This window comes from Xiphophorus maculatus, chromosome 14 (genome assembly GCF_002775205.1).
Source record: "Xiphophorus maculatus strain JP 163 A chromosome 14, X_maculatus-5.0-male, whole genome shotgun sequence".
Classification (NCBI taxonomy): domain Eukaryota; kingdom Metazoa; phylum Chordata; class Actinopteri; order Cyprinodontiformes; family Poeciliidae; genus Xiphophorus; species Xiphophorus maculatus.
Window position 1 is genome coordinate 4,776,465 of NC_036456.1, and position 20,026 is coordinate 4,796,490.

A 20,026-nucleotide genomic window follows, 5' to 3' on the forward strand; every position below is an offset into this window, starting at 1 on the left:
CTCGCGCCTCCGACTCGGAACGCTTTCTCTGTAATTGGAGGAGAGACGGTCACCTCTGTCTGTTTTAAATCCGAACCGGAGGAGGCTGAAGACGATCGTCAGCACCACAGACGGCTCCCTAATGAGGACTAAACAGCGGCTGTGAAGGAAAGAAAAATATGTGGCTTAGTCTGCGAGAGATTTCTCCCTACAAGAAAACAGAGGAGGTCTGTTTATACTCACACTGGACACTTTATTAGGTACACCTAATGCTAGTATCTGCATGGACCCACCACCTAGTGGAGGCCTACATGACAAATTGCTGGAACCTTCCTAAGAGAATTTGGTTGCTGTAAATTTATCGGTTGCACGTTCAAGATTTTAATCAGGGCTGGGCAATAAATCAATTTAATCAATGAATCAAATTTTGGGGCTTTCAAGATGTCATTTTTGGGAAATCTGGATTATTTTTTTTGTTTTCTTCTCGTCGGTACCGTCATTGGGTGTCTGTCTGTAGCGATGCCAGCGCCGCCCAGGGCAGCCATCTTGTTGACGAGAGGGTTCTACAGTTTCTATTCATGTGGACCTTGAATATTTAGCTCAACTCTCCAATGTAACATTAGGCCCAAGCTGCAATTTTTTGTCCTTTATGTCTAACAGAGTAATGCCATAATATTACCAGAGTATAGCAGTAATTTTATGAGAAGATTTACAAGTAAAATAAAAAAAAGGATTAAAATGAGAATTATTGAGCATCTTGTGAAGTTATACTTTGGTATGTTTTACAGAAAGTACTTTATACTTGCTAAAAATGCTTAATCTTCTAACACATCAGTATTAAATTATTATCAGTAGAAGGACTTTGACACGACTGAGCTGCTCACGTCAAAGCTCAATAAATTGACAAGCTTTTTTCTTACCAAAAAGACTTACTTGTAATTTTAAGATTTTCTTTCCTGGTCAAATTCTTATGACTTCATTCTCATCATTAAACAATATTTCTCGTAGCCTGGCCCTAGTACTCTGCCTTACACCTCACAGAAATAAGTCACTTTTTAAAACCATTTTCTGTCATTTGAATTTTATTTTTTCAAAAAGAAAGTGAAGGTAAAATCAAATCTACTTGAAATCGGATGTGAGATTTGATTTTTAGACCGATACGTTTTAAGACTGTCGAGATTAATGTGAAAACAGATGAAAGAAAAAAAAAGAGTTTCTCCCAGCCAGTTTATTTTCATGTTTAAACAGACAAAAAGCAGTCCTTTTACATCGGAGCCTTTCAAGTAAAAATAAACCATATAAAACAAAAAAACCTTTCTCCCCCCCTCTTGTTTCTGACTCTCGAGTCCCGTGGCGTTTGTATAACCGTGCGCCTCGCCGTCTTCATGCAACGCCGTGCTTTAGCTGAGAGGCGCCGCGCGACCTGCAGCACCTGCAGGTCAAACCCTTCCAGTGCCGTTTTAATGGCGTCTCCTTCCCACCGCACCCTCACCGGCGGTATTAATAGTGAAAGTTGGTGGATTGCGCTGGACCTAGTGGGCCACGGTGAGGTCGGGGCGGCTTTACAGGCCCTGTAAACTCATTCGCTTGACGTTTAAGAGGCGTATTAGCTGCGTTTTATTTGCGGAGAGATGGACGTCCTTCATGGTGACGGCGTCTAGATTTTACGACCCCCAGGACCCCCCCAGGACCAGCGCGTGTGAAGACCTCAGACTGCCGCAATGAATTCGCTTCACTTGGATGTTGGAGAGTTGAGCCAGTGTTTGTGGAGGGGTGTGTGTGAACTGTAGAGAGTGACACCCGATTAGGACAGGTGGAAACACTGTGCTGCGCTCAATTGGCCCCTTGGAGGAACCGTTATGACCTATAGCCAACTCTCATTGTGCAGTTCTTTTGGTGCTGTAAAGGATTTTCAAACACTTTTAAGTTTGATTACATTCCTAGTTCATGTGTTATTTCATACTGCTATCATGTTTGAAATAAATAAATGACTTTGCTCCAGTCCACTCTCTTTTCTTCCTTACCCCAGGCAAGATGCTGCAAGCATTAGCTGCGTTTGCATTAGAAATGTGCGCACAACTTTGTTGATATTCTAATGATAAAAAAACCTCAAAAATTCTGGCATTTCCACTAAATGAGAAACACAATTAAAATCAGATGGTAATAAGGCTGTTAGCACGATAAGTCATTAAACAAAACATGCCACGCCATCATCCTCCCAACCACTTCCTGTAGTCTTCTACTTCCTGGATTACGCCAAAGGGAATATCTGCCTGTTGATCATGTGACTTATGTGAGGCAAAAAAAAAAAAAAGTGTTTCCATTGCAGTTTTGTGAAATAAATCAATTTTGATCTGGCTACAAAACCACCTCATCCTCTGCCAACATTTTTTTAAATCAAAAATCGAGTTTCCTTTTTTTTTTTTTTTGTAAATTGGCGTGATTTGAAAAATCTTTTAAATTCTCTTTGTGCTGTAAAGAGTTCAGGAATGAATGTGTTTGTGTTCATTTGCACATGCTGAAGAATCTGATAAACTGAAGTCTCCAGATAACCCAAAGGACTCTGAGAGGTCAGTGAACAAACCAGGACTGATTTAGGGTTCATTCACACCAGCTCTGTTTAATCCGCTTTAATCCAACTCCAGTCCAGTAACCTAGAGAGTCCGGTTCGCTTGGAGAGGTGTGAACGCCCAATCAAACTCTGATGCAAACAAAACAAATCAAACCCTGGTCCTCCTACAAAACCTTAGTCTCAGTTAAAGTGAACTCTGGTACGGTTCTAACAGTTTTTATTTTCAAGGATTGCACTATTTTATGTGCTGCTTGGTTATGGTTACCGTAGTGATAGCAAGTCTAAGATGGTTAACACTATATTTTTGATGTCAAAAGAAATTTCCTGTCTTTATTTGAATAAATGTCACAATAATTCAGGAGGGAACTGTTACTTGGATCAAAATTTTTTTTTTAATATGCTAGAATACGAACCTGTTTCCTAGTTTTCCATCCATTTGTATTTAAATTCTCATAGCAATGTTTCCAGATTGAGCGTTATTCTAGCTAGCGTCGCTCCCGGTTGGCTGCTTGTTCCCGGGTTCTTGCCTCCGTCGGTGACAGAGATAAATTGGTCTAGTTCAAGCTGCCTGTCAAAAGCATAGGGCCGCGTTGCTTTGAGCCTCATGTCTGTCACCCAGCAACCGTGTGGGCGTACGAGGAGCTCCTCTGACTTTCCCTTTCAAAGGTCAAAGGTCAAATTAATAGGATTAAATCGCCGAGCGTAGTAACAAAGCGCAAGAGTACAACAGTTGATATCGCCGCAACAAAAAAAAAAATCTTCTGCACCTGTTACCGTTCGCTTCTATCCAGCCAATAAATGAAAGGTCTGCTGGTCATAAGTTATACATCCAACACAACTCCCTCAGGAGACTTCAAAGGCGCGTGTTTTACAGTCTGCTCTATTGTTTTTTAGGTTTGCCCTTGAGCATTTTCCAACAGGCCCAAAGGCAATCAGATGGAGCGCTCAGCTCAAATCCCCGTTACCGCGGCTCTTTGAAGGCGGGGCCCTCAGAGAGAAAGAGCGAGTGATGAATTTAGAACGCAGTTCCTTTTAATTACGCCGGGTTTTCATGTAAGTCGAGCCGTTCGTCCTTAAAGCAACGCCTCTGATCAGCCTTCAAAACCGGATTTGTTTTCGTTGAAGCGTATTGTTTGTATCATTTGTAGTGCTTTGTAATAGAAAATAAATGTTTAAAAGTCTGTGATTCATTGAATGATGATGAAAAGTAAGAATACCTGTAAGTCCTTATCTGTTCATAAAGTTAGATAAATGAACCATTTACAAAAAAAAGTAGCTATTTGGAGTTCATTTTAATAAATACAACTGAGTATATCAAGTATACTAAGGACCGTGGACTTGTAGTGTACTAGAACATTTACTAAATACTACTTTAAGATAAATTGGGGCATTTTAAAGTTTATAAAAATGTTGTTTTAAGGTCATTTTAACTTTTATACATTCTGCATTCAGTAGTGTGCTAAGTACTTGTAGGTCACATTTTAGTTTATTGAAGTATTTTTAAAGTATAACACAAGTATATTTATGAAATGGACTAGAACTTGATTTATAGTCAAGTTCAAGGTGTGTAAAGATAATACAATTAGCACGCAAACTATTTATATAAACGGTTAAACTCCATCATCATCTGATCTTGAACACAGAAGTTTATGACAGGTAAAAAAAAAAAAGCAGAACTTTTGCAATAATGTTTTTGTTTTTTGACAGATGAGTTTACAGTTGAAACACCCGGATACAAGAACAGTAACTGTGAACCGTGAAGGTAGAAGTGTCAAACTTTTGGGGATAGTTTTGGAGCCGGTTTGATCAACGAACCATGAACACAACGTAAGGGGAAAAAACCCCCAAAAACATTAAAGCTGAAGTCAGACTGGAGATGTAAAACCACTAAGGACCGACTGAAAAATAAGAAACTGAAAGTACTCTGAGTGGAAGCTCAGATACTCATCCTTTAGAGATGTTGTGGGCAACTTGAAAGGAACTGAACACGCGAGAAAGCCCTCAAACATTTGACGCCTCACAGTGAGGAGCGAGGCATCCGTCCTCAGATCGTTGTCGGAAAATGTCGGAGAATGTCGATGGCTACAAGAAAAGTCTCACTAAATACGCCGCAACCAACGAGGGAAGAGACTGGCTGCCAGACAGAACCGCGTCCCGGCTTCGTATTCAGCTGGAAAAAGACATTTTTATAGACGTCTGTTGTTTACTGAGCAAAACGAGGTCAATTGTTGTTTGAGTGCAGAGTTATCTCCTGCTACTCCAGAGATGAATTAAACATCAGACACATCAATAGAACATTTCCTTTTAAAGAGCTGGATGTTTTGTCGAGTGTTCTGCAGATTTCCTGGGGTTTTATACATGCTAATGCATTGTTTATAGTCAATATGTCTCAAAGGTTCGAAGACTGGTTAAACATGTTTGTATTTCACTGTCATTAGCTGCGTTTCCATTACAAATGTGCGCAAAATTTAGTCGAAATGCAACAGATGTTAACAAAAAAACAACACAATTTAGCATTGAAGTGTTTCCATTAAATAAAAAAATCAGACGTGATTTTAATTTGGTAATAACTTTGTCATAAAAAAACATGCAACCCCATCATCCTACAACAACTTCCTGTCGTCTTCTTTGTGGTTTGCGGCAGTGGCAACTTCTGGTTGTTGAACATGTGACTCGTCATGTGAAAAAAAGTGTTTCCGTTGCAGCTTTGCCATGTCAATTTCGATACGGCTTTATGAAAAACCCATCCTAGCACCAAATGATTTTAGTGAAAAATTAGTTTTTTCAAAATTGCCGTGGTTTCCACGAGGCAAATTTGTTTTCAAAATGTCAAATTGCTTGTCGTCGTCGATGGAAACGCAGCTTGTGAAACTCTACCAAAAAATGTTCCAGACTGATTGAACAGCATGTAAATAAATCCATGTTTACATGAAAAACCTGGTTCTGAAACTGTTGCCAAGCAATGAAAAGGTTTCCCCACATTTACAACAAACGACCACTGTTCCTGTCCTCGGTTTCTCTTCTTTTCGTTCTGTATTTAATCGAGTCAACACTTTCGAATCAGAGCTCTGGTTTCATTATAGTAGTAAGTCATGTTATTTTTTCTTCTTTTTATCACGTTTTATGCAGTAGAAAATGAAATCGTTTCAAGAAATTCAGTCATCCAGGGGCTGAACATGACAATAAAACATGAGTTTAAAAAGTATTTTATGGATTCAGTGTTTAACTGGATCGATGGATTAAAAACCTGGCTCTGAGGGCGAAGACAGCCAGGGAAAGAGTCCAGAGAAGCTGGTCCGAATACTTGCAAAAGATATCTATGACATGAAAGGTAGACTGTGTTCTCAAGAATTACCTGATTTCTCTTTGCCGTTCCGATAATTCCTTTCTAATCTGAACTCCGGCTTTACTTAGTAACATGAAACATCTTATTGTAAAGAAATGAGATTTAAGAAAGGCCTTGTTTCCTTAGATGACTAGATTATCGCGCCTCATGTAATCCTATCTGATCTCCTCCTGTGGCCCATATTCCTTTTGATCACATAAACGTGTAAAATGACTCACTGGCCCACATTAATCTCGGAAACGGACGTCATTTTTTTTGGAGCGCCTGCCGGGATACGTAGCTCCTGATGGAGGCCTCGTGTCCGTGAAAGCCGTATCCAGTAGATGACTCATAGTGAATATCTACCTCCATCTCTCTTACTATCTTTCTTTTTTTTTCCACTGGTTGTTGCCAAAAAGATCCAGTCAAACTGTCACAACTGCTGATCGGACCGGGTCAACGACTCATCGCGGTCTCCGGGTAAACATCTCGGCCGTAGAATACCACTCCGACCTTTCAGAAAAGCTACGCCGCCGAAGGAAGTCCGCTGTGATAAACTCAGTGCAGCATCGTGTCATTTTGTCGGTACAAACAGTGGGGGGAGAAAAAAATAAATGCAAAACTGGGATGTCAGGGGACTTGCTGAAGCTTTTCAAGCAGGTTTTCAAGTGGAGGCAGCACTCTGCTCCTAATAGCTATGCTCCAGTGGTTCTGTGCTCTTGAAGAGACTGTGCTCCACTGTGAAGTGCCCTCACCGAGCATGAATCACTGGATCCTTGCTTATTGCTTGCTCAGACTGCTCGCAGTGTAGGAGGCTCTCACAGATGCAATTTGCCAATTGCTGCTAAGACATCAGTCACCGCGGCAGAACATAAAAGCAGGCCACATCTGAGCAACTTCTGCCTCCATGTATATTGATTCTAATGCAAATTACCTAAATGACTCTCATCATACTGTATGGACGATTGCAGCATCAGTAAATCAGTTGTAAAGCAGGATGGCTTGTCCGTGTTTCAGCGAACCCCCGATCAGTTCCGCCTCTGCAAAGCGCGTCAGTCTTCACGGCGCGCGGTGGCGCCGCGCTTTGCCTCTTTGCTGGATTGCTCTCGGACATGCCGTCAAGGACCCCTGGCTTTGCAAATGGCACTTTGATAAAGTGGTGCCAAGAATGCAGGCAGGCATCAAAGTCAAACAGTGTGCTGCTTTGGTTATTAGGGAAGTAAGGAAACGACAGGGGGGAAGCCGGGCAGCGCAGGGAGCACTTTAGTGAGTGAAGGATGTAAAGAACTGAAATCTAAAACCTTAAAGGAGGTATTTCATTTTTTCAAAATAAATGCACATGAAGTTTTTGTGCTGTAGGATATGGTGTTCTTAAAGGGCAGTACTGTGTAAAATTTACTTTTTTTTGCTTTGCATCATGTTATAATGTTTTTAACTCATCAAAAACAGACCTGGAGTCTCGCCTTGATTCTTTTATGCATCTTTGAGAAATCCTTTAATCTCCTTGGCCACCATTGGTCATTCAGCTGTTCCAAACGCCTGGTTGGACCTAGCCCCGCCTTCGAGACGAAGCTCCTCCTCTGAGCTGCAGCTTCCAAGCTTCTGAATTTCCACCTCACAGACCAACCCTCCAACACAGCTCTCTCCCACTCAGCTCCTTCAGACTAGCCAGCAGCATTTGGCAAACACCTGCTGATGCACAACCTTTTAGGCAAATTGTAATTTCTGATGGGTTTTTTAAGCTTGGGAGTGTAAAAACTGGCCTCAAATTCGATTCTGATTGGTTGCCATCATTGTGCAGAGGCTAAGGTGGTGGTTAAAAGAAAGGCAATAGTGAACATTTTAAATGATTTGATCTATTCTTTTCACTAAGAAAGCCAAAGTTATTCAAAGGCTACTTTAAAAAAAGCTATCTTGTTTCAGCGTCTCGAGTCCTCAGAGCTAGCCGGACTCTTTTTCCCAGAGCGAAACCCGTTAAGTTTTGTAAATACATGTTTAATTTCAAGTCAAAAACCCTTCAATAATGTTTGTTTATTTAGCATGAACATATTTTTTCCCACAATATTTTTTGTTTCTCGGATTCAAGAACAGAAAACAACACATCCTGCATGCTTGTTTCCTGATGTGCATGCCACCCCGCGGGCACCACGTAAAGGGCCGAACGTGGCCCTTGCTTCCGCTAGACACGGCAGTTATTGCCCTTGTTTTCTCTCCTGCTGCCATCCAGCTATAAAGGCTTGTTTAGTTTCCCCCGTTGCTCCAGATTCATGCTTTTCTTCATCGCAGCTGCCATGTTGTTGAAGCGCTCGCCCCACCTGTTTGTCTCGCCTTCTTGCCAGTAAACCTCGGCAGAACCGCAAACCTCCGAAGGGGACGCTTTGAACTTATAGCCTCATTCATCAATTCACAATAAACAACACACAAGCCTCTCTCTACCAAACAGTGTATGTTTTATTTTTGTTTGTTTTGTTTTTTAGAGAAGCTATTTTTCAGAAGATTTACTATATCTCCCTCCAGTCCGTTCTGCAGTCTGTAAATCCAGGCTTTGACGAAATCAGGACCTTGCAGATGGCCATAAAGGATGTAGCTGAGACTCCCGGAGATTTATCATCCATACCAATAAACCACTATACAAAAAAAATACAGTGGGTGGAATAAACAGACAGATGACACCAATATGTGGCCTGGTCTGTATAAAACAGCAGCAGTCAAGCAGAATGGTCATTTTTTTAAAAAGGATTTTGGCAGCCAGAAAGAGGTCAGCACTTCTGGGCCATCCATGTGTGAAGCAGATGGGAGGGACGCCGCCCCCATTGCCCTCTTTTTTTTTTTTTGTATTTCAGTGGGATCATTGTCTTCGTATCAAAGAGCTGAAAGATGTTTCATGTTTATCATCGCCGAGCAATAAATGCGATTGCTGCTGAAAGCTCAATCCGTCTCGCCGTATTTACGACGCCAACCCCCCTCTCTTACTTTTGTCCACCGTAAATCACCTTTAGCGCTAATGGTGACCGCCTCATAGAGGCGTATTCCAACGCCAGTTTTAGCAATTACCTTTACGGGCATAAATCACAGGCTTCCCACTCATCCTGAACTCTATCAAAGAAAGAGAGAGAGACGGGAAGATGTAGGCAACTGCCATCGCTCCTGACCCGGAGCCGTAACCCGGTCCAGACAAAGTTTGCCACAAAGTCTTTTGGGAGGCAGCTAATAGCTTGAGTGAGTGATACTCTGGCAAAGAGGCAAACGCATCCGATCGCTCATGCTGTTGAGGAATCGAAACGCGTCGCCGAGTTCTTCTCCGCATTTACTTTGCCGCGGATGATGGAAAGTTCTGACATGCTTCTCGTGCGGAGCTACGGCTCAAGCCTTTCTCCTGTCAGATAGGGACGTTGGCCTCAGTCCAAACCGCTCTCCGGTTGTTCCTCGGGCTCCCTCGGAAATCTTGAATGTCGACAGTTTCCTTGTCCGGCTGTTCAGCCCTGATCCACTCAGACAGCATGTGTCTGGCTGTCTCAGCATTTGGCTTTCTTCGGAAATCACTCCCTGGCCAGCTTGTCAAGGCGCATTTAATATAGATGGTAACTGTCCTCCACTTCATCTGAGACTTGCCGACCCGACGATCTGTGCTGTGTGAGCTTTGTTTGAGCCTTACATGTTTCTCAGCCCAGTTCTTGTCAATCATGGGCAGTGCTATAAGCCGGGAAAGTCTGCTAAAACTTGTGAAAATCTTTAGTGTATCATTTCAGCTTAGAGTGGGTACAATTTCCAAGAAGATAGTAAAAGTTACACTAAAAGAGTGTTTTTTTGATGGCTTATCATATGTAGTGAAATTTTCCTAAGTTTCTTCTTCGTCTATTTTGATATTTTTGGAATTTTATCTGTAATCTCAGAAAGGTATAGCTTATGGATTAACAAAAAAACAGATTTGTCTTTACAAGTAGTTGGAGAACCTGAGTGATCAACTTCTGGTTTGCATGTTCTTTAAGAATCACATCATGAATAAGTAACAAACCCCCAGTGATTGTGGGGGTTAACGATTGCAGCCGTTTGTGAATAGCTAAAATCTCCAAGTACTTGAAATTTCTCAAAAACAGTTCTGCCTATTTTAATTGTTCACACACCAAGTATACCAGTATAATAGACAATACTATACACACTGGGAACCTATTTTGGAAGACCACAGAAGCTAATATCTAGTCTTGCTTATTTCTGCCAATCAGCAACAAGCAAAGTAAATGGGTAATTTCAAATGCCATACTGTATTAAGTTAAGTATCATTCCATCCAGATATTTCAGCTACCCAAACTGCATATCCTTTGACATATTTAAGATATTCTCTATAAAACAAATCTGTGAATAGACACATTTTCCACAAATATTGAACTATGAATTGTGGCAGGTTCATTGCAGTCCTTAACAAGTACAGCACAACAGTGGAAAGGAACAACTCTCTTTTAAGAGAAAGGAATCTTGAACAGAACCAGTCTTTCTTTTGACTTTTCTTCAAAGAATCATAAAATCTCAGTCCCTCAAATCAGCAGCTAAAGAAGTGAGGAGTGATGTAGAAGTCTTCCACAGCGCTGCATTTCTGTCTCGAATGTCGTCAATCACCTCAACTTTTCGTCAGCGATTATTCCGAAGGCCCCTTTTTTTCTCTCCCAGGAATCAGATTTGTTTTATGTGCTCTATTTTACCCCCTCTCTTTACATTTCGGTGTTCTGTCTTATTACATTTTATTTTGACACTCTCAATTTTTCTTCCCGCGGGCCATCAGGCTCCGGGAGCAACCTTGACATATTAGGACATTAAATCTGAATCAGCACCTGTCGCCGCTCTGAAGTGCCTCCACGTTTCTGTGTTTCCTGAAGCGCATCAAGGAAAATACAATTTCACCTGCAGTGTCTGTCTCTGTCACATCCATTCTCGCAGACGTCTCTGTGTCTGCGTTTCTCTATCTCTGTTGTCTGGATATGCCGCCCTTCTTTAATGCCTTGGCATTTCGGTGGTTTACGTCCTTTCACTGTTATTTCAGATGATTGGCTTCTGCAGAACTGAATGCCTGCTGACGTTTGGTTAAGATTTTATGCATCAAGGCTAAATGTGTCTGTAATGGTGTCTGTTATGTTTTTATGTTGCAATGGCCAAGACGTTGGAGGAAGTGATAATTTCCCAACTCTTCTCTATTGTCCTTTCTCTTCCATACATTACTTCTCATGTGCCGCATGCCGTTTTAAGCTAATTATTCCTCATTAAAGCACAATAGCTGCCTAAGAGTCTATTTGTCCAAAGGTTTTGACAGCAGACATTACAGAGTAAGCTCTCCAATTACCTCAGCATCATTATCTTTGCTGTATAGTTGCTGGAGGTGCTGACTTTTCTAAGAAACCTCCCAGGCAAACTCCGTATTAGCCTTATTAGCGGCGCTCCGTCGTAAAATTGATCCCCAGACTCCTCCTTTTTCCTTTTTTTTTTGCTTGCCCTTTTCATTGTCTTACGCATGACTGGCTGCAGAATCCTCCGGACTATTAGACGATGCCATGTGGTGAGGTTTAGAAGAAAGAAAAAAGAAAAGTTGCTCTCCTTGAATCACTGATTTTTACCAGTTTGGTGAGAGGTCACTTAAATTTCAGTTCCTTTGGAGTTGGATTAACTTACTGTACAGACTGGCAGAGTTGAAACTAGAGGTGCACCGATTGTAGTTTTCTGACCGATCACTAATTACCAATCTTTTAAGAAGCCTAACTTACCGATTCCAATTTTGGCCGATGCAATTTTTTTTGTCTGAAATGTTGCTCGATATATCAAGAAAGTTGGTGAATTGGCAATAATTGGGTGACTATTGTTAACTGTAAATGTGCAGATATGACCTGGTCGGCCGGTTTGCTAGTCTCACGGGAGAAAAGAAAAGCCCAGTGGTTGATTTTTAGACCTTTTCTTAGATTTTTGCTGAGTTTGATAACATCTGTGAATAAGATCGACTTCACATGTAAAAATTGGCTGATCACCGATCTCCCAAAATTAAGGAAATTGGCACCGATAAATTGGCCGGCCAATAAATCAATGCACTCTTACTTGAAACAGCAATGGATTAATCCAAGGTTAATTGGGAACAGAAGCAGTCTTAAGCTTGAAAAGTTGTGGGTTTGGTTCCATTTTCCCCCGACCACATGTGAGTATGACTGTGGGCAATTCACCAGTTGCCCATTGATTTATACACTGGTGTATGAAATTTGCGAGTTTCCAAAGTGATTATCTTTCAACCCTGTCAACAGTCTGTTCACCCCACTTTTGCCAGTAGGACACCGCATATTCTCCAATGACATTGGAAATTGTTGGTGCATACAGGGAGACACAAGATCTTAGCCTTGTCATCCATAATTTATCTTCCAGTTTTTAGCTGAAAAAGGGTAAAGTGCCCTCTTTGGGCAAAATCCTGACCAAAGTGGAGGAGTTTAAGTATATTGTGGTCTTCTACACAAATGAGAGAAAAGTTTAGTGGCACATTGATAGGTGGATTGGTATATTATGTTGTGAAGAGGTTTACCATTTAATCTATGTTTCCACTGTTATCTATGGTTGCAATAGGGAACAAAAGAACAAGACTGAGGACACAAACGGCCAAAATGAGTTTCCGCCACAGGGTGCCTGTGTTCTCCCTTAAAGATAAGAAGGGACTCAGAGTTGATCCGCTGCTTATCTACTTTGAGAGGAGCTAGTTGAGGTGGCTTGGGCATCTGGTTAGGACGGTGAGGTACGACCCACTGAGAGGAGACCCAGAAGACAAACTGGAGGGACAATGTTTCCTGACTGGAATGGTAAAAACTTGGGGTTTACCAAGCGACTTGAGTTTGCCAAAGTGGCGTAGGAGAAGGAAGCCTCTACTGATGCATCTGAGCTCTGTTTCTCAATCCCAGATTAGTCGCAAGAGGATGGATGATGTTGAAAGACCCAATAACAACCCATTTCCCCTTTAGTGATATTACCCACAAGATTTTGATGGGTTATTTCAGATGCTTCATGATGGATGCCATGCACTCTAACAGAGTCATTGGTCCAAAAGGGAGATGCACCACCCTAGACTGGTTTTTGTGGATGAATACATTTTAATACAGCTCTTAGGGTCTCCTCTGGTCCTTATGGATGGCTCTAAAGTAAAAGTGTTGGATAATATATATTGGCTAACAACTCCCAGGAGGTTTAGAAGGCTTCTTTCAATCAATATTTCAATTTTAACAATGAAAGACAAGAGTGCAGCTAATGTAATGAGGTCAATAGTAGCAACAAATCCTGAATATCAGATCCCATTTGAGAAAAGCTTTCATACGTGTGGAATATTTTTACACTATTATGCTCTTGAAATAAACAATCGTTGGCCTTTTTATGTTGTAAATGTCTTAACATTCAGCCTATTTTGTGATCTAAATTATGCATCAGAATCACGCATATTAGTAAGTTGAGCTGGAAATGAACATGAAAATAGTAAAAAAATATACAAAATATATTCATAAGCCTTGAATATTTTCACCTTTTGTCATATTATAACCGACTTTCAATCTATTATTGGGATTCAGTCAGAAAACACACGACATCAGTAGTTAGATTGTTCAATGTAAAACGACAGACTGTAATACTACAGCAATTCATTCTGGGTACAGAACAGTGTCATCCGCAGCACCGCCTCACAGTTGGAGAACATGAGCAGAGGAAGCGGAACTGCTCCGTAAACCGTGTCCAACCACTTCAAAATAAGAGCATGAGGAATCCTTAAAAGTCGATAACCAAAACGTTAACGAAGATGTCAAAGTTTATTCAACAGATATTTTCTAAAACAGCCACGTAAATTAGTACTTTAGAGTTTACCTTCCAATATTACTTTAGAGGAGGCTAAGTGCACTAAATGTTTTCAAAATTAGCTAAAGCGCTAAATGAGAAATTAGCTTTGCTATTAGCATATTAGCAGTCTGGCAGATGTGTGCCCACCACTGGACAATTGCACATCACACTTTTTAGATTTTTATTTATAAAAAAAAGCAAAAGCAATCTTCACTTCTAAAATTATGAACTACTTTGTTTTGTAGGTCTATCATAAAAATCCAAATTAAATACGTAAAAATAATTTCTAGTTATGCGAGGAAGTGTAAAAAATATTCATAGGATCTTTATAGTTTCATACAGCACTGAATATACAACGTAGTTCTATTCATGATTCTTTTGGCCCTTTACGCCAATCCTCCCGGCTCATTGCTACTAAATCTGCCAGCCCAGTCAGGATCTCACACACTTCCACTAAAACTCTCTTGCACCTGAGCAGACCTCTCTGCACACTCGCCCTGCAGCTCTTTCACTCTGTCCACAAGTGGGTTTCCAGAGATAAGCACAAAGCTCTGCTCCTTCCCTGCTAACACAGCCATCATTCAGTGATCCTGTCCGCGTCCTCCGAGTGATCTCAGGTTAAACACCACACACACACACACACACACACACGCGCGCGCCGTCTGGGCAGATGAAAACACTCGGCGGCTCACCGTAGAGAAACGGCTCTCCCCTGCTAAGCAACTGTTTTCTGCCGCCGCGCCGGAGCTCTCTGGGAGAGCTGATTGCAGAACGGCTCAACAGGGCTTCGAGTGTGTTTGTGTCTCGGCGTGTGTGTGCGAGTGTCTGTCAGCGGCTGGCGTCCTGCTGTGTAAAGGAGAAAATCCTCTCATCCTTAACCAGGCCGATGTGCCAGCTCTTCGTTCTCTTTCATCAAGACCTCTCCGTCCGAGGCCCCCCTCCTGCTGGACCCTTGACCCAAAGATAAACATTGCAGCTTTTCCTTTCTTGTATTCCCTTGAGTGTTTTTGAAATCAGTCCTTTAAAGCTGTCAAAACTGCACAAGAAACATTTGTATTTATTGATTCCTATCTTCGTGTTGCTCTCCAGCTACATGCAGGCTTTAACCGGCTGTAATCGCTCGTTTTCTACTTATTCTGTCTTGTTTACTTTATTAGACGAAGTGAATGTTTTCAGAAGCTGTTTTCTTCACCAAACACAATGTGTAGTATAGAAGTTTTTCTTCTTCGGGTAATCAAACATATATTATCGGCAGACAAAGATCATTTGATTAAAGGTTGCGGTTTTCAAACAATGATTTCATTTATTAAGCGAAAACAGCAATCCAAAGCAAACTGGCTCTAACTCAAAATGTGATCTCCACTTTATGAATTATGAATAACTGGGATTAATCACATTTATTAGAGTTTACTTCAATTTCTCTGGTAAACACCATTAGAACCTGTAGTAGGCAAGACTGAATGGATTCTGTTGTGATAAACCTGGAACAAAACTATTCACATTGAATATATTTTTGTGCTGTGAATCTGAAAAAGCTCCAATCTCGAAAATGAGACAAAGTACACAATGCGCTCACCATCCCAGAAAAGACTGCAGAAGGACAAGCTGGAGGCCAAACAAAGGGCCCCGCTCCACCACAACGTCTGATAGGAAAGGAGCCCTCTATAAATCAGGAGCACACCGTTCCAACACCAACGGGTCAGTGTCTCTCTCCTCTGCCTCAAATCTCTTTCACACAAACGGGTCAAAACACACCTGAACCCAAGACAGTTCACCTGGACTGATTGTTTCTTAACTTCACTGACAAAATGAATCAACACATAAAGCTAGGTGTTAATTTCATAGGACTTTAGTAAACACTTGACTTGACTTAAAAGGTCTCAAAAGGCATCATGTTGTTCAGATCTCAAGAATCTCGAGACCGGATAAGAAAGAAACATCATTAACATCTGTCATCCCCTTTTAAAGCTTTGGGACTCCACAGAAACGCATTGGCAGCCATTATGTACAAAAGGTCAAATCATGGAATAGTGTGGAGGCTTTTTATAAAGGGATAATCTGCTAAAATTACTCCAGGCGCACATAACGTCCCCCAGGACGTCTCAAAAGAACTCTGAGCAACGTCACTCTACTGCAAGGAAGAAACTGAGATAAAAACCAACGTTGTTAAAACCAATCCTAAGCAGAAATAACAGATTTGTCTCGCATTTACAAAAAGAACATCTTGATGCTGCTCACTGGAAAGTGACATATAAAACTAGCACAGCTTTTCAGAGAATTATTTTTATGCCAGTAGTCAAACATGGTGGTGGCAGTATGATGGCTTTGAGATACTTAGCTGTATAAATTCCACTTTGCACCAGAAAATTGTGACGGTGAATGTCCTTTCTTCAGTTCGGGACCTTAAGCCACTTCGGTTACACAGCAAGTCCACTTTTGAGTGAATCAAACGAAAAACAGCAAAGGTTTTGTAATGGCACAGTCAAAGTATGGATTTAAGTCTGATTGAAATTATGTTGCATATTTTTATTTGACATTCTATAATTGACTACCAGTCATTAAAAAAGCTTGATGGGAGTTGTTTTTGCCAAAGATGGTACAACCTGTCATTAACTTTACTGGCGCAGTTACTTTTGTTCTTACGCAAGGCCATTTTCCCCTTAAAATTTCTTACCTTGATTTTAAAAAAAAACTGAAGTGTGTTTTCTCATGTCATCTTTGAAATTAAAATGTGGTGTTTGATAACTAAAACCAAAAAGACAAGATGTCTGCTTTTCAGAGCAATTTACAGCAAGTTGAACAATTTATATCGATATCAACATTATGATCACCTCCCATTTTCTGGGATGAAAAACCTGCTTAAAACATTTATTTCCCTTTTTGTTGGGTGCACAGGAGTCTGACTTCAGAACCATTACAGCGGCTGGCCATCAATCTCACATGCACACTACACTCGACAACTGCTTCTAAAGCTGCCAGATTTGAGGATCGGTCAGTACCTTATAGCCAGCCAGGGGCCGTTTATGCGTCACCGGGGCAATCACAGTTTGACCAGGCGTTCCTGATTTGTCACCGTGATCAGCCTGCAGAACATAAACCAGTAATGTGGTGAATGGGGAGCTGATGTGGGGTTGGCCTCCAGGGCAGTGTGAGAGAACAAGTAGGTCAAGTCTTTCACCAGCCTGCTGGTAGATCCGTCAATCTAAAGGACTTTAGTCGAGGCACAGCTGCTTGATAGAACTGTTTGGGGGCTAATGGAACAATGAAAGGTTTCAAATCCTCATTATAAATCAACATTTGCTTCAGTCAAACTAAAAAAACTGTTTGCCTGAACCTTGTGATGTCATGTAATTAACAAGGACATTGGAAAAGCTCCGATGCAGTCTCATTATGGACAAGAAAGTCACATTAATTTTGGGACTTTTCTAATTTACTCTAGCTGCTCTTTTCTAAAGGCAGGATGATTATGCATAGAATTGAAGCTATTTTACGAGAATTGGCAGGTTTAGAAATGTATTAAACCTCGACAAGAACAAGATTCATTTGCTTGCAATGAAATATTTCTACAACTGGAGAGTGCTGGGAACTTCAGGGAGTTCACACAGTGGCAAAGCCTTTTGCAACCATTACCTAGTACGGTTCAAACAACTGTACTTTGATACAAGTTTGTTATTCAAACATTACTACTTTGTGACGATCCAAATTCTTCCCGCAGATGAAACATAATGGGTTAGGACGCTTAACCAAATCTCAAGCCTCCGGTAAAATGAAAACACCAGTGTCAATGTTTAGAGTTCTAGAAACTTCATGAACGTTTGCCACCTACTAGAGTCATGACGAAGAAACAAAATGCTGCTTTAACATTTCTACCAAAACTTACCTTTCCAAAGGGAAAACTCAAATACCTCTTTGGAGAAAAGAGACGATTATTGTATCATTTGGCCACAATGACATTCTTGAACGAGTAAATGTGAGGTTTTAAGCATATCTATTCACTGTCAAGCATGGTGGTGGTGGCGTCAGGCTCTTACCTTTTGTAAGGGGTGCACTGCAAGAGATCAATGGCTTCATTGATAACTTTACCTTAAACTGGTGACTCCAAGCACAATACAGGTCAGATCAGTTGATAAAATCTGGTAGCATCAAAACACTGTAACGGCCTTTCCTAAAACCTTGACGTTATATTTTTACACACACAAAAAAAGATAAAACATGCGCCATGCTTTGAAGCTTTGAAATAAACCAGCTGAAATGAACTCAACCAAATACAGAAAGAAACTCCATTAAAAGGCCTAAAATGTCTGTGATGGAATATAAACTTTTCACCAAATTAACTAACTCCCCACTTCTTATTTTGTGGATTGTCTTTCAGGTCCACTGATTATGGGACGACCTACACCAAACTCAACTTGATCCCAGGGACAGCCGTCGTGGTGACCAGTTTCTACATCTGTCCAACCAACAAGAAGAAGGTAGGAGATTTCATTTGTCTCTAAAACGAGAGTCGACTTGACACGTTGGCCGCGTTTCCGTTGTTTTGTTTTGCCCATTTTGAAGTATCGCATTAGAAAAGGTTGAACTACAAAATTGCTCAGTTTTGCAAAAAAAAGTTTTTGCTCTCATTTGAAGTGGTTTTTGGCTCTTCAAAAAAAAGAGATACTGATCCAAAAAAGAAATGGAAACAAAACTGCTTAGTAGGTTCTGACACAGCCAACATTTACCCATCTCCGCTGTCGGAGTTAAATGGAATTGCATTTCTTTCTCTACGTCTCCAGATGGCATGTAATATCGCCGACGACAAAACTATGTCCACTTTCCGATAGCAACACATTCCTGAAATTGTGTGCCCCACGCTGGCTTGCAGCCTCCACTTCCTGTTTATTACAACCATGAATTTATTACAACATCTGATGAAGCTACGCTTTGCACGACCAGTTTTTTTGCATCATTTTAAAAGTTTGCTCAAAATTGGTGAAAACATTGCTAGTGAGAGATTTTAACTATGGTGATGGTTTCCTTCTACAAACATCGTCTGCATCTGCATGCCCTTTATAAAAGTGCTCTGTTCAGTATAAACTAGATTCATGGCAAAGTGTATGAAGCACAATAGTAATTACTGAAATTGAAGCGATGCATGAACCTGTAGTTAATGGCTTCCACACAGTGACAGTTATGGTGAATGAATGAACAGACCTGTTGCTCTATCAAAATAAAATACAAGAAACTTAATTGGAGGTGCACTATTGTTATCAAGTGGGGGTTTTGTGTTTGTTAGAAGTTATTTTTAAAATACTGGAGTAACTCTTTTCTTCATTTGGGGGGGGGGGACTGATTAATTTTTTCGAAGTTTGCTGAAATGCGAAGGTTACCACTCATGCTGCTTTTGCACATCAGCATTCCACTTGATATTAAACTCCAAATTTTCAAATCTTTGCTCTCTTTCTTTCTCTCTCTCTCTCTCTCTGTCGCTCACTGCGATGCCTTTTGGCCACACACACACACACACACACCCTATCAAAATAACTCGTTCAGTTCATGGGCAGCTGCAGTTCCCTGGTGAATTTAAACAAGCAGGCAGCAGATAAGCTGCAGCTGGAGCCAAAAGGTACAGTATTCGACTTAAGCCGGGATGCAGCCGAACTGCCAACTGTGGCGGCCGCTCCAACAGTCGGACGTTATCGCGCGAGTCCAGAGTTCCTCCAATCGATGAGGAGATTCAGAGAGATTAGATCCAGTTACTGTCCCCCCTCCTCCACCCCACTTTTTGCTCCAAGTCTCCGCTCCGAGTGTCTGTCAGGAATCTCCCGTTGCATCTTCTTTACGCAAACACGCACACCCCCACCGGAAGGCCGTAGACCAGACTGTGCAAGAGCATTTAATTGCATGGGAATGAAGTCATCCTAATTCCCTTCGGGGACGGACCCAGACACAGAGGGAAGAGGGTGATTGGCGGGAAGCGTGTGTGTTGTGACAGTGGGATGTCTGGGAAGAGGTGCTGGGTTTCAAGCTGCTCCTTAAACACACCCCCGGGCCTGTCAGGAGGCGAGTGATGGAAGCTCAGGTTCAGCGCTGCATGCCGAATGTCGGTGTGTGTGTGTGAAGGGAAGACTTTAGTTAAACACCGCAGTTTGAGGGACTGTCTCTTTGTCGAGAGGCAGATTGTCAATTGCTTGGGTCACTTGCAAATCCAGCAGTTTTTCCACTATTTTTCTGCCATGAGAAGTTCTAAGTCGTCATATTTGAAAGATGACCTGACTCGCATCGAAGATCAATGCGGGCTAAAGCGGGTGTGTAAGCTCTGAGCGGGGATTACA

The 20,026-nt window shown here is 41.4% G+C and overlaps 1 protein-coding gene across 4 annotated transcripts in view; it reads left to right on the forward strand.

Annotated features, from left to right (window-relative positions):
• Positions 1 to 20,026, forward strand: part of sorcs2 (sortilin related VPS10 domain containing receptor 2) — a 309,510-nt gene that overhangs the window by 134,794 nt on the left and 154,690 nt on the right. For all 4 annotated transcript variants that reach the window (XM_023346473.1, XM_023346475.1, XM_023346472.1 and 1 more), the window contains exon 3: positions 18,085 to 18,184. In XM_023346473.1, the coding sequence (XP_023202241.1) occupies positions 18,085 to 18,184 (100 nt within the window). The remainder of the gene's footprint in view (positions 1 to 18,084; positions 18,185 to 20,026) is intronic.